The 13300-nt window shown below is 36.9% G+C and overlaps 1 protein-coding gene across 2 annotated transcripts in view; it reads left to right on the top strand.

Annotated features, from left to right (window-relative positions):
• The window catches only part of FGD6 (FYVE, RhoGEF and PH domain containing 6), a 75423-nt gene that overhangs the window by 24746 nt on the left and 37377 nt on the right, over window positions 1-13300 (top strand). Inside the window, exon 2 of one of the 2 annotated variants that reach the window (XM_075209413.1) lies at window positions 1078-3217. In XM_075209413.1, coding sequence (XP_075065514.1) covers window positions 1078-3217 — 2140 coding nt within the window. Of the gene's footprint in view, window positions 1-1074; window positions 3218-13300 lie in introns of both variants that reach the window. The other variant, XM_075209412.1, reaches the window with a different exon arrangement.

Here is a 13300-nt window from a genome sequence, read left to right as displayed (position 1 = left end):
CAGTTATCCATCCCATTGCAGTAAAAATAGCATTTGTGATTTCTGAAGTCACTTGTAGGATACTTTGACTCACATCCTTCCACATATCCGCTTACTGTTAAATATTTGTTAAGTTTTTTTTCTTCTCACAAAGTTCATCAAGCTGTTCATTGGCTTTGCAAATCGGTGGTTTTACTGTTATTATTTTTAACTCCATCTATTACATTTCAATAATGTACATGAAGACTGTAGTGTTTGTAAAAGTAACTTTTGCGTGATCTGCCCATATAACGTTTACCAACCCCACATGACCTCCCTTAAAATCACCCTTGATGCATATTTGGTAAATTTGTTTATTTTCTTTTTTATAAATGTAGTATCTAACCATTGGTGACTAACAAAAGTTTTTTTGTTTTAAATATATATAATTGAAGTATAAAAAAACAATGGCATTTCATTTATTATTATTATGTTGACTGATTTTTCAAAATAAGTATCACAAATACTAGTTTGTAATAATTATGCCATAAACAGTATATTTTCTAATTTCACTATGGAAAAATGGTACCCTTTATGCTGGCCAACCCCACAGTCATATCGGGCAATTGGCCTGGTATTACTACATCTGTTACCCGATAATCGTCCCATTGAAATTAATAGAATCATTATTGGTTATTTTGTTAGAAAGTGACTGCATTTGGTCTGTGTGCATTCATCTCCTGACTGCACTAAAAGGTTTAGTGTAAGCCAGAATGCCCTGATCCTGTCCAGTTTGGCCACAAGATCAGCAGAAGTGATGCATATGTCACCAGATTTAGTAGGCTAACATGGTGATATCATAAATAATATGTAGCTGTAGGGAAGTACCCACTAATGAAATGAAATGAGTGCTGGTTGAGCGCTGAAGGCAATGACTGTTGAATCTTCAAATGTTTTTTTTCTTACTGGTTCTGTTCAGCAGCACAGTTGAGAAAAAGTGCATATAGTACATCCAGCTTGTTTACCTTTACATTGTTTTCTGTTGTAGCTTTTTTGTTACTAAATACCATGGTTCAGATTGAAAAAAATGATACTAATGTTGTTATTTTTCCCCAGCAGATATTAAGAAGCCTCCAGTAGCCCCTAAACCAAAACATGTACCGGGCCAGAAACCTAGCCCACCACCCATAGCACCCAAGCCAGACAAAGTCCAGTCCAGAGTGGTACTAGTTTCAAAGAAATCAAAACCAACAATTGCTCCGAAGCCAAAGGTTCTTAAAAGTTCATCTGTTCCTGAAGACAGGCCAAGTAGTTCTTTAAAATTAAATAGTCTAAGCACAGATGAACACAAAGGCTCTTCCTCTGAAAACTTAATTTGTAACCATGAAACATCAGCCAACAATGACAATTCCAGTTATATCATTTTACCATGCTCCTGCAATAGTGACTGTAGCCACAAGCTTGGTAATGGGGACTGCTTCCAGAAAACCCAAAAGGCAATAGAACAGCTTGAAAATTTAGAAAATAAGAAACTGTGTGAGCAGCCAATTCCATGCATAAGAGGAAAACGAAAGCCTTGCAGTCAACAGGCACAACTGCCAAAAGCAAACCAAGTTATTTTGAAGGCCAGTATTTTGGAAGGCAAGGCCAAGGATGATTTGACTCCAAATGTGTTTGTCAATGGTCATATCTGCAAAGAAGAAAACTCTGACAATAAGACAGGTGGTTACAAAGTTACTGCTAGTTCTGATGGGTCTCTCTCAGACTCTGATGGATTTATAAATAACACAAAAAATTGTAGCAAATCAATCGACTGTCCTTCTCTTCTTTCCCAGAGTGTTATTCTGTCCCATTCCGATCTTGAAACCACGGACAATGTGAAAAAATGCAATGGCTTATCGCTTAGTCATGAAACTTTAGCTACAGAAGACAGTGAAAGATCTAGACTTCTACCACGGGCTCCACCACCACATAAATCCCTTCCAGTTCCGAAACCACGGAAGCTGCGCACACAATGTCTAGTGCGGCAAGATTGTGTGGACGGAGCTGCAGACAGTAATGAAGACCATGTATCTTCAGATAGACTTTCACAAACAAATCTTGAACATGGACAAAATGGAACTAATACATGCTCTGCAGCTAATATCCCAGACCTAAAGGACCCACAGGTTACAAATTGTGTTTATGATGATGGTAGCGGAAATAGAAATGGAGATGTACATGTCAATTCAAATATGGCATTGACTTCACTTGATACAGAAACAGATAATGCAAGAATATCTATACCTGAAGAAAATAGCAGCTTTAAAAGGTGTAGTGCACAGTCCATGAGTTTACCGAAACAATTGAAACTTATTTATGAACAGCAGTTGCCTATAAGAAATGCAGCCACAGAAAAAAATGATGCTCACAATGTGGTGACTGGAAATTCCCCAAAAGTCGCTCCAAAGAAGCCACAGAGATATAGCTTACCTGCAGCTGGCCTGCTCAAAAAGGCTGTTTCAGAGGAGAAGATTTATGAGGGTACTTCATATGGTACTGCAAGGCATGAAGGGAAGGCTCCCAAACAATTACCATCTTCTGAAAAACCAGCCTGGAAGTTGCATCACCCCATTTTACCTTTTTTCGGGAGTCCGGAATCATTAAAGACTTCTTCAAGTAATGGAACCCCAGGCCCCATCACCAAGCCTAGGGCTAAGTCTTTGTCCTCTGCTGATATGGAAAGAATAGAAAACCCCACAAATGACAGTCCTAAAAAAAACTCCCTAAAGAAGTTCCTTAACCTGAAATTGTCTGTCTGTATAATAAAAAGCGACTTTCAGAGATTTCTGTCTCGGGGTAGTCTGTCAGCAGACGGTGCCACGTCGGATATATTCTCTTGTACAGGACACTCTGCATCTCCGACGTTAGAGAAAAAGATGAAACCAGCAAAGGAAAATTCTGTTGATTCTTTCAGTCCTTCAACCAGAAAAAGACAGAAAAACAAGAATGAGATCAATATTGTTAATAACCCAACCTCACTGTCTTTAGATGAGAATGGTCTTTCAACACAAAGGCCACAAGTGGCTCCTTCAGTGGATACATCACATGCTGATATTCCTGAATACGAAAATGTTTGTCACTATGAAGAAATCCCAGAATATGAAAACTTGCCATTCACGTTAGTGTCAGACTTGAATGAATGTGATGCAACAATTTATGAGGTGGAAGACCCAAATGAAGCTACTAATTCTTCAGTGCATATTCATGCATGCCAAAGGTAAGACTTCTATGTACTCTCCCTTTCTTCATTCCATTCTAGGTTTTGTAAGATTCTTCTTTTTGTTTAGATGTCAAAATAAGTGTACATGTTCATGATAAATTGTGTAAAACTGTACAATGCTATATGAATTTTCAGACATAAAAATAGAGAGCCTTTTATCCAACTTTAATATATCTCATTTAGTAATTATTTTTTAATAAATTATATTAGTACCACTTGTGAAAACTTCAATCTCCTTCATCTTTCTCCTTCATCTTCTATACACCGTCTTTCAGCAAATATTTTTAGAACATTTTTCATTCTCAGGTCACCGTAAGATTGCCGAGCTTTGCTAACAGGAAATAGGCCTTTGGTTACTTCCCAGGTCAAGTTGGCATGTGATGTAATTAATGACAATAGTGCCAACACAGAAGTAGTACTGCAGTAAAGCAGCATTGCAAACAACCCATGTATTGTTCCACACGCACTCAATTTTATTAGAAAGGCAATGTTGAAAGTCTAAAATCAATGACACAGAAAATCCTATCTTAATTTAACTGACTCTTCTCGGTCTTCATGGTCAGATTAAGGCAGTGAATGAGTTTACATCACAGAGAATATCAGCATCCATTGCAGGGTGCTGAAAGAACAATGCATTTGGTGCAACATGACAATTCTCGTATCCATGAAATTAATGCCGTACGTAGATTTCTGTGGGCCCCATGCAAAATTTTAGTATGACCCTCCGCCCCCCCCCCCCCCTTTACCATAGAAAATTATTTTAAGAAAAAAGTAGTACCATTGCTATACTTTTATACATTACTTTAGGCCCATTTAGACTTTGAACTTCCATCAGAGGGGAGCCATAATGTCTCATAGAGTAATAGAAAAATATAATGAAATGTCAGGGCATTATTGAAAGTGCTGCCCTCTGATATGTTAAAATTCCATACATTAAATAATAATCTCCAAAAGACAGGGCAATACTAGCCAGTTATGATCTGTCTGGAATAGTTGCCAGTCACTTCATTATTAGCCAGTAATGTCCTATTCAACTCGCCAAACAGTTTGTGGGACCTCCATTTATTGTGATGAATGGCCAGTACTATCCACCAATCAGTGTAGAGCTGATCTACTGGTATGATTGAACCTAATATACCCAATAAATGTGAGACCACACAGTTCATGGCTGTTAAGGGACAGGCACACAATACAAGTTTAGATTTAATAAAACAAATATGTATTTTCTTTACCAGCTGATTTTAGGATCGTTCTATTTCCTGTCTTTCCCAAAACCTAATCCTGATGTCTCTAATACTCTATTGTGCCGTCAGACAACCTTATGTTATAGGCAGATTTAGTTGTTATTGTTGCACAACAGATAAACTTAGGTCTATGCATTTGATTCAGTTGTATCTACTCAAAATGTATGTTTTTGTATCCAATGTTTGTGATATCATGTGAGATATTGGTCCAGTTCCATATGTGTGACTCAAAAGTGAACATAATTACTGATGATGATCCAGTTATAATCCCAGTGTGATCTGGAAGTAATCTGGCTATTTGGCTTTGGCATTAAACATCTAGATATCGTGTTGTGTTTCTACACTTTAAGCTTTCTCATGTTTCTCCTCTCTTGCCGGCTTCCTCATTCTTTTATTTGACTTTAGATTAATACATTTTGTGTTGGATCCCAAGTGTACTGTAAGTTTCCTCTCTGCCAGCTTGTCCTGCTGTGCCATTCAGGAAGCTCTGCGTCTGACTTTATTCCAAAGAGAACTATGTTTTCTACAGTGTTTACATAGATTTTTGACACCATTTATTAGCCCATCTTCATATGGGATTTTGATTGCATTTAGTGCTGTTAAGGGAAATAATACATATTCAATTTAAAGTAAATATGTAACTACAATAATAAAATATTTACTAAAAAAACATGATTCTCATTTCACATTATATATTGTATTGAGAACATTTTATATTTAGTTTGCTTCACTACCATCATCTATACCACACCTCTTACTTATATTAATTACTCTTCTAGAGGGTTGTATTTGACAAACTAAGCACATCCAATTCTGGTTGAATAATTTTAAACTATTGTTGTTCCTCACCAATCCTAAATATGTCTGTTTTATTAGAGATATTCATTGATTGATGTTATCAAGCAACACATTTTTTTTAGTATTCGCAAATACAATGTATATGAAAACACTGAGGCTTCATTTGGTTTTTCAATAGGGGAATTACTGATTTTTTTTTTTTTTTATATTTTATTTAAGAGACCACTTTCCCTGGTATCCCAAGCTGGGATCATTGCTGTGCAATGTCACTGGAGACCATGAGGCTGTCAGATAAATTTAGTTTTTTTTTGGTGTTTGATGATGATTTTTCCCCTGATGTCCTTTTGCATAATAACGGTTTATATATATTATGCAGTATACTATAGGTTTGTTCCGATTTGAATAGATGAGTTTGTGGGAATTTGCAATTAAGAGTCACTAGGTATTTTTCAGATTTATGTCCATCTATGTACAAATTAAAATATCACTTATATTTATCCAGACCCCTGATGGCATGTATGGCAATTCTACACAATGTACATTTTACTCTTATATATGACTTTTATTGATTGTTCTATATCGTACTTTAGAGGCTATAGTGGTGACAGATGGTCTTTTTTGTATCATTTCTCCTCTTTAAAAGATCAAATTTGATGCTCACCCAATAACCCAAGTTCACAATGGGTGAACTGATCTCATGAGAGGAAACATCTGCTAAATGTAGAACTGCTTTATGCTTTTTAGCAGTCACTTGGTCCCGTTGATGGAGAACTAATTATTTTTGGGGGCTCCTAATAGCTCTTTATTAGATATGGATACAAAGAGTTTCCGCATTGTAACTTTGTTATATGTAATAAACCTAATTAACCAAACACACCAGTGTCTCAGAATGGTTGGGCCACAGGAGCTTCTTTGTATCTGTAGTTTAATGTGGAAAATGGTCTAGTTTAAAGCACAGTAGTTTATGTTAGCATACAGATGAAGCATTGAGATTATAGGAACCGTTTGGGAGGATTGCTATAGTTGATTTACAGTTAATGCAAAGTGGGCAAAAGATCTGGATATACACATATAATAATAATTTTCAACCCTGTGGAGGGGATCACTTTCTACCATTGGCCCTCTTAATGTTCCATTTGCTACTTTTGACAGCAGTGCTCTTGAATATAAGTTCAATCTCAAAAAGGGCCTTGGACAGGTTTCCATTTTACCTAATTACTAAAGCTCTCTGATCACATAATTATAGTTGGTTATTTGAATGACTGCAAGCAATAGTAAAGCATTATTTACAAAATCTCTCTGGAGGGCGCAAAGTATGGCTGCCAGTCACACAGACACAGACTCACAGCTCTCAGTATGTCATGTGAAAAAAAAGTTGGGAGAAGGAAGGGATTGTACAGTACGCAGAGCAGACAGAGCACAGAGGGGCATTCCAAAGCACTCTGCTCATTACAGCATATGCCATGTGACTGTAGTTACTAAATAAGTAGACCTCATGTTAAATGGCAAAATACTACTTTAATGCAATAATTGGCCCACCAGTTGTCCTTAACAGCAGTATTCAGGACTGGACAAATAACCATCATAACACATAGTAGGAGGTAGTCCGTCTGTCGATGATCAGACTGTCGACACCAAAATGTCGGGGGGACAAAAAGCATGGTGCCCCCCTGATTGTACACATACCAGCACTAAGTTCTGCCAGCTTGTGCTGGTGGCACTATAGTACTACACTTGTAGTACTACAAGCACCAGCTTACCCATGGCTGACAGGACATGCTGGCACTTGGGGAACCACAACTGCCAGCATGCTCTGGCACCCAGCTGGGACCTGTAGTGCACCTAGACAAAATGTAAATAAAACATCTCGTTTGAAAAATAATTTTATTTGAAATAAATAAATAAAAAGAACCACACCCTGTAATACTCAACAAAATGCAGGATCATTGGAAAAAGTGATGTGGCCTTCAAGAGAAAACATGACTGTAAGTGCAGTGAACATCATTAACGAGCCATTGCTAGATAGGGGGAACAAATCATTCTCTCACCACTCCACATCAAGCTGGGACTAATGAAACAATTTGTTAAGGCCTTGGACAAAGATAGCAATTGCTTCAAATACATTTGTTGATCGATCCCTGGATTAAGTATGCAAAAACTAAAAGCTGGAATCTTTGATGGCGCTCAAATCCGTAAACTTATCAAGGATTCATTTCACAAAATGAATGAATGTTGTTGAAGCTTCTGCCTGGTGCAGTTATGTCTCACTTGTCAAGAACTTCTTGGGTAACCACAAAGCAGACAATTATGAAGGACTGGTGCAAAACATGCTCACAAACTTTAAAAATGTGGGTAGTAATATGATCACTCCTCCATAGCCACTTACACAGATTTCTGAATAATCTTGGAATGAGGAACAAGGGGAGAGGTTTCATCAAGATATAAAGGTGATGGAGGAAAGGTAATAATGCAGATGGGACAGACATATAATGGCTGACTATTGCTGGAGATTCTAACGTGATTGAATGATTTTTCTTTCATGTGGGTTATCAAGACAAACAGCGTTTTGCTATGCATTAATTGTAATTACCAAAATCAGGTTACAATGTTTATCTGTTATTATACTGAATAAAATGCCATTATGTATTTCATATGTTTACTTTTCTATGATTTGAGATAATTTCAGTGCGATTTGTAAGTAGACTCTGTCTGACCATTATATTTTTATTTTTTTCAATGGGGAACCAATTATTTAAAAATTTAGAGCCACTTTCCTATTTGGAATTGGCACCCAAAATCAAATTATGGTTGCCAATAAAATGAGTGTTGACTAATGAAATTATTTACTTATTTCAATTTAACTAGGGGCTTAATTATTTCAGTTTACTATATATTGATTCTATTAAGTGCAGTTAGGGATTGTGAGGACTTTGTGTTGGGAGCACAGAGGAAAAAGTACAGAAATCGGAGGGGGGATGAGCGAGGGAAAGTTGTTGTGTTTTGTTTTGTTTTTTATTCGTTTTTGTTTTTATATATAAAGTGAACAGTGTTTTATCTATACTATACAAAATTTCCAAGATCATCTTTGGACTTTTTTTTTTTGGGCTCATAGTTTCTAATTATTTTTTTTTTCTTTTTACATTTATGATAACAATATGACAGTTCATTTATACCAATTATGTCCTCGAGCAGATCAGGGGGGGAAAAAATCACATGTCATACATAACATGAATTTTATATTCATAGCTATGGTTTTATGTGATATGCATATCACAAGCCATAACGACAGCACATGAGATTAATGTATAACTTGCACGCAATGGCAATTTACATCATCTTGAAAGAGCACATTGTTACACAGTTACTGGAGGGGGTATTCATTGGTGTGAACATAAATAATTTCTAAAAAGGTTTGCAACCCTTTGCACAACTGTGAATTGTGACTTGACTAAACATTATGTAATGTAAAATATTTTTGAGCTTTTGATTGCACTTTTCTGTACACAGTTTATTTTTTTTTTATTTTGTGACTTGTCTGTTACTTTCCTTTTGATCTTTTTCTCTAACATGAATTATACTCATGGCCTGTTAATATATTCCCTGCATTGCCTAGACACGCCATCTTTCTAAATGTGTTTTAGTTGCCTGAGGCGGCAAATAAAAAGGTGCCTTTCTCATCTATTATACAAAGTACCAGAAACATTTTGTATGAGATGTGTGTACTTTGAATATTGCTTTAATATTAGAATACACAAATTGCAATCTACCAATTGGGTAGATAACACTCATTTAGAATTTTGCAATAAGAAAATTGTTTAAATTCATTCCCTCCATTTGATGCCCTCAAAAAACTTGCTGCCTTTGACATCTGCCTCATATTGCCTCATTTTAGGCCTACTTGTAACCTTGGTTGTTATGTATAATTGTCAGAATTTGATTATTCTCCAGGGGCACCTTGCTGCTGAGCCGGTGCATCCAAACTGATTATGCTCTATGATAGTAATAAGTATAATAATATTAATAATAAAAACAAATTAAATGACATAAGTTATTTAATGGTGGTGATGAAAGTAACTGTTGAACACTACACTTGGTGGATCTGCTTGACAATTTCAAGTGATTATTAGTTAGTAAATTTAGGTCTTTGAGCAAGGGAGTCTAAAGAAGGATAATTTTCAAACCTTTTTCAATAAATCAAAATTGCTAGATGTCCAGGAAAAACAAAATTATATTTATTTGTCCCAAATCTGTTAAGCAGTGATTGTTTCAATCGATTTAAAAAAAAATATTTATCCAGTGATGTTTAACAAATCTCAAAGATTTTCCCATATATTTTATAGTGTTTGTTAATTAAGGTTTCCAGCATGTGCATTTTATGTAGAAAGGCCCATTGAAATTAATAGGGATATCTATCTCTGGTGTGTTACATTACTAGCCAAATGGGCTAGTTAGGGAATAGTCTGACATTAGGACAACTCTGCTGATGTTGTCAGGTGTATTCCAAATCATCCTGCTTTTTGCTATGTACCTGGGGCTACTCAATTGCGTTAATTGGTGTTTTATCACATTATCAGCAGCTATTTATATAGTGCTACTAATTCCGCAGCGCTGTACAGAGAACTCGCTCACATCAGTCCCTGCCCTATTGGAGCTTACATTTTAAATTCCCTAACACACATACACAGACAGAGAGAAACTAGGGTCAATTTGTTAGTAGCCAGTATGTTTTTGGAGTGTGGGAGGAAATCGGAGCACCTGGAGGAAACCCACACAAACACAGGGAGAATATACAAACTCCACACAGATAAGGCCATGGTCTGGAATCAAACTCATGACCCCAATGCTGTGAGGCAGAAGTGCTAACCAATCAGCCACCGAGCTGCCCATCAATAGAAATTAATATTTTTGGTGATGTACCAGTTTTTGCAAATGTAAAAATAAAATAAACTAAATAGTTACTGGTTGTCTGTTTCTGCTATAGATCATATATGATTACGCACACATGCCTATTTAAGGTGCTCATTGAACAAATCAAATTTACTAATAAACTTGGGTCTGTATCCCAGGAATTATTAATTAGTAAACACTGTGAATAAATTCATTAAGATGTATCAATTTATAAACCGCTATGGACATCTTGATGAACAATGACACACATTTATATAATATGTGATTTTGTTTCAGAGTTCCACTTTATTTAAAAATTGAGTAATAGGATGTGGTCAGCTTTATGATACTTGTGAAAGAAAAGGGATTCCTGGATACGCATTCCTGCAGTATTGCTATGTGAAATGTGTTGGTGGCAGACATCCAATCTGATTTATCGACACACTGCAGTGAGTGTTTTATTTACTCTAACTTCTCCAGGACGTCAAGCCCTGGAGAAGAGACTGTTAATAGCTCTAGGGAAGGATGAGATCATCAGGAAATGCAAAGATACCGGACATGGGTTCTGCCACTTGGGATGAGGTGGGAGCAATTTTTGTTAATAATTGACATTTAGCAAACTACATCTGCTTTTGAGGCTTGAGGTGGAGCCCATAGTTTTGCCACTTAAAGAAGCAAAAATCCAGCCCGCTCTCTTCCTGCAATGTCCCTTTGTTATGCATTTCCACTACCTGGCCAGTATCACTTCTCTTGTTTTGGAAGCTGCAGTTCCCACAAATATTATTATTGTTGGCTCTCTCAGGGGAGTGCTCATAACTACTGTTAATGGTGCTCTATATATAGAATGCTATAATCTGTGCTAATGCCTTGTGTGTTATTGGTCAAGAATGTTTATTAAAGTGTATAGAATTTACCAGCGCTCCTATATTTGGAAAAACCATAAGTACTTAATTTTTCATTCTCTTTATATAGTAAGAATGTTTGTAGTCAAATATTTTAACATTACTTTTACATTAGAGCTGTATCAGAATTATCTCCAATGAACATGTTGGCAATTGAAAGGCCATATAAACTTAGCAGAGCTTACATAAATATAACCACCCTTGAAATAGTTTTCCAATGTTTGCAATGGTGTGAAATCTTGACTGCATTGTTTATATATAATATAACACATGATACACACATATCTACACTTAGTGGCACTTATTAGGTATACCTGTACACCTGCTCTTTAATGCTAGTATTGCAAATAACTAATCACCCAATCACGTGGAAGTAACTCAGTGCATAAAAGCATGCAGATATTGTCAAGAGGTCCAGTGGCTGTTCAGAACAAACGCCAGCAGTGGAAGACATGTGATATAACTGATTTTGACCATGGAATGATTGTTGGTGCCAGAGTGGGTAGATTGAGTATCTCAACAACTGCTGATCTCCTGGGATTTTCACACACAAGAGTCTCTACAGTTTACAGAGAATAGAGAGCAAAACAAAAACATCCAGTGAGTGACAGTTCTGTGGGCAAAAAATAAACATCTTGTTAATGAGAGAGGTCAAAAGAGAGTGGCCAGACTGGTTCAAGTTGACAGAAAAGTGACAGTAAGTCAAATAACCATGTGTTACAATGGGTTAGGTACTAAATACCGTAGGTGATAAGGCCGACACTACTTAGCCCTACACCATGATGATGAAAGTGCCATTCCTGACACCTACATATACATCTCCCCGACTGTTGAAAAAGCTGACTTTGAAAAAATTCCACAGATCGAGTGGCTGGTGTACAGGAATGACGTCAGTGGTAAAAGTGACAGTATTGTTAGTGCTGTTAAGTGGCCAATGCCAGTACGTGGCTGGACAGTGCTTTGTGGTAATCCTTGTACATTGTCCAGCCACCGGGTACTGGCATTGCCACTCGGTGGATCAAGTGGCCGACTGTTGAAAAAGCTGACTCTGAAGATGCAGGAAATGGCACTTTTGTCATCACGGTGTAGAGGTAAGTAGTGTCGGTGTAATAGTAGTCGGGAAATGGACTACCACTGGTTACAACAGTTGTATTCAGAAACTACCTTCCCGGTACATATATCAAGAAGCAGAGAAAGCAACAGCACGCAAAATGTCCTTGATCTGCTATAATAGGGGTGTGCCCAGGAATACTCTAAGGAACCATAATACTAACTAGTAATACAAGACTTGAGTTGTTTGAATGGCCACTGATTTCATGCATGCGTGCTGTTATTATATTAGCTCACACACGCAGTGTTAGTGAAACAGCTGTCACAAATTAATGTTAGAATATTAATTACTGTTTGATTTGCAGAGTGGTGTAACTGTTTTTCACCATTTTAATATTCCCCCGATTGAAGATAAATTAAATATGACTTGAGCTATAAGTACAGTTGTCATATTTATATTCCATTTAGGAGGACTCCACATGTTCTTTGTGTGCACAGGGGCTCACTGACAGACTTTAGCCCAGGGGACAAGCACACATCACTGGCCCATAATTAGCGGCCCATCCTTAAAGGGTGGTTTTCAGTACAATATATATTTATCAATATAAAAAGAGGCTATTTTAGTGTTACTTTATTACTATAAATGATAAACCTTAAATAATGAAAATAAATGATGCAACAAAAACCAAACCTCACTTTATGCAGCATCTGACTTTTTACATCCTCTCCCTACAGCACCTTTTTTCTTCTTTTTTTTTTACAGACAATTATAATGGGATATGTATGTATGTATGTATGTATGTATGTTCCCCTTTCATTACACTACTGACCCCTGCATCCCACTGTGCCCCTCATTACATTGTCCCACATCATTACTGTGACCCTCATTACATTGTCCCACATCATTACTGTGCCCCTCATTACATTGTCCTACATCATTACTGTGCCCCTCATAACATTGTCCCCCTTTACACAATTCTAATTTACCTTCCTATGGTCCTCTTCTTTTTTTCTGTTTGTTTCTTGTTTTCTTCCCAGCAGTTGATGACATCACACCCAGCAGTCAGTGAAGAAGAGGGTAATTTGGTGCTACAGGGCTCCTGAGCGATGCAGGCCGCCTATGCAGTCCATGCATAGGCGGCCGCATCGCATACTATTCAATGTGGCCGCATCATTCATTAATAGTATATTGTACTACA

Source organism: Mixophyes fleayi, chromosome 4 (assembly GCF_038048845.1).
Source record: "Mixophyes fleayi isolate aMixFle1 chromosome 4, aMixFle1.hap1, whole genome shotgun sequence".
NCBI classification, from domain to species: domain Eukaryota; kingdom Metazoa; phylum Chordata; class Amphibia; order Anura; family Limnodynastidae; genus Mixophyes; species Mixophyes fleayi.
The sequence above is the reverse complement of the archived record's forward strand: the minus strand, read 5'-3'. Positions and strand labels throughout refer to the sequence as shown.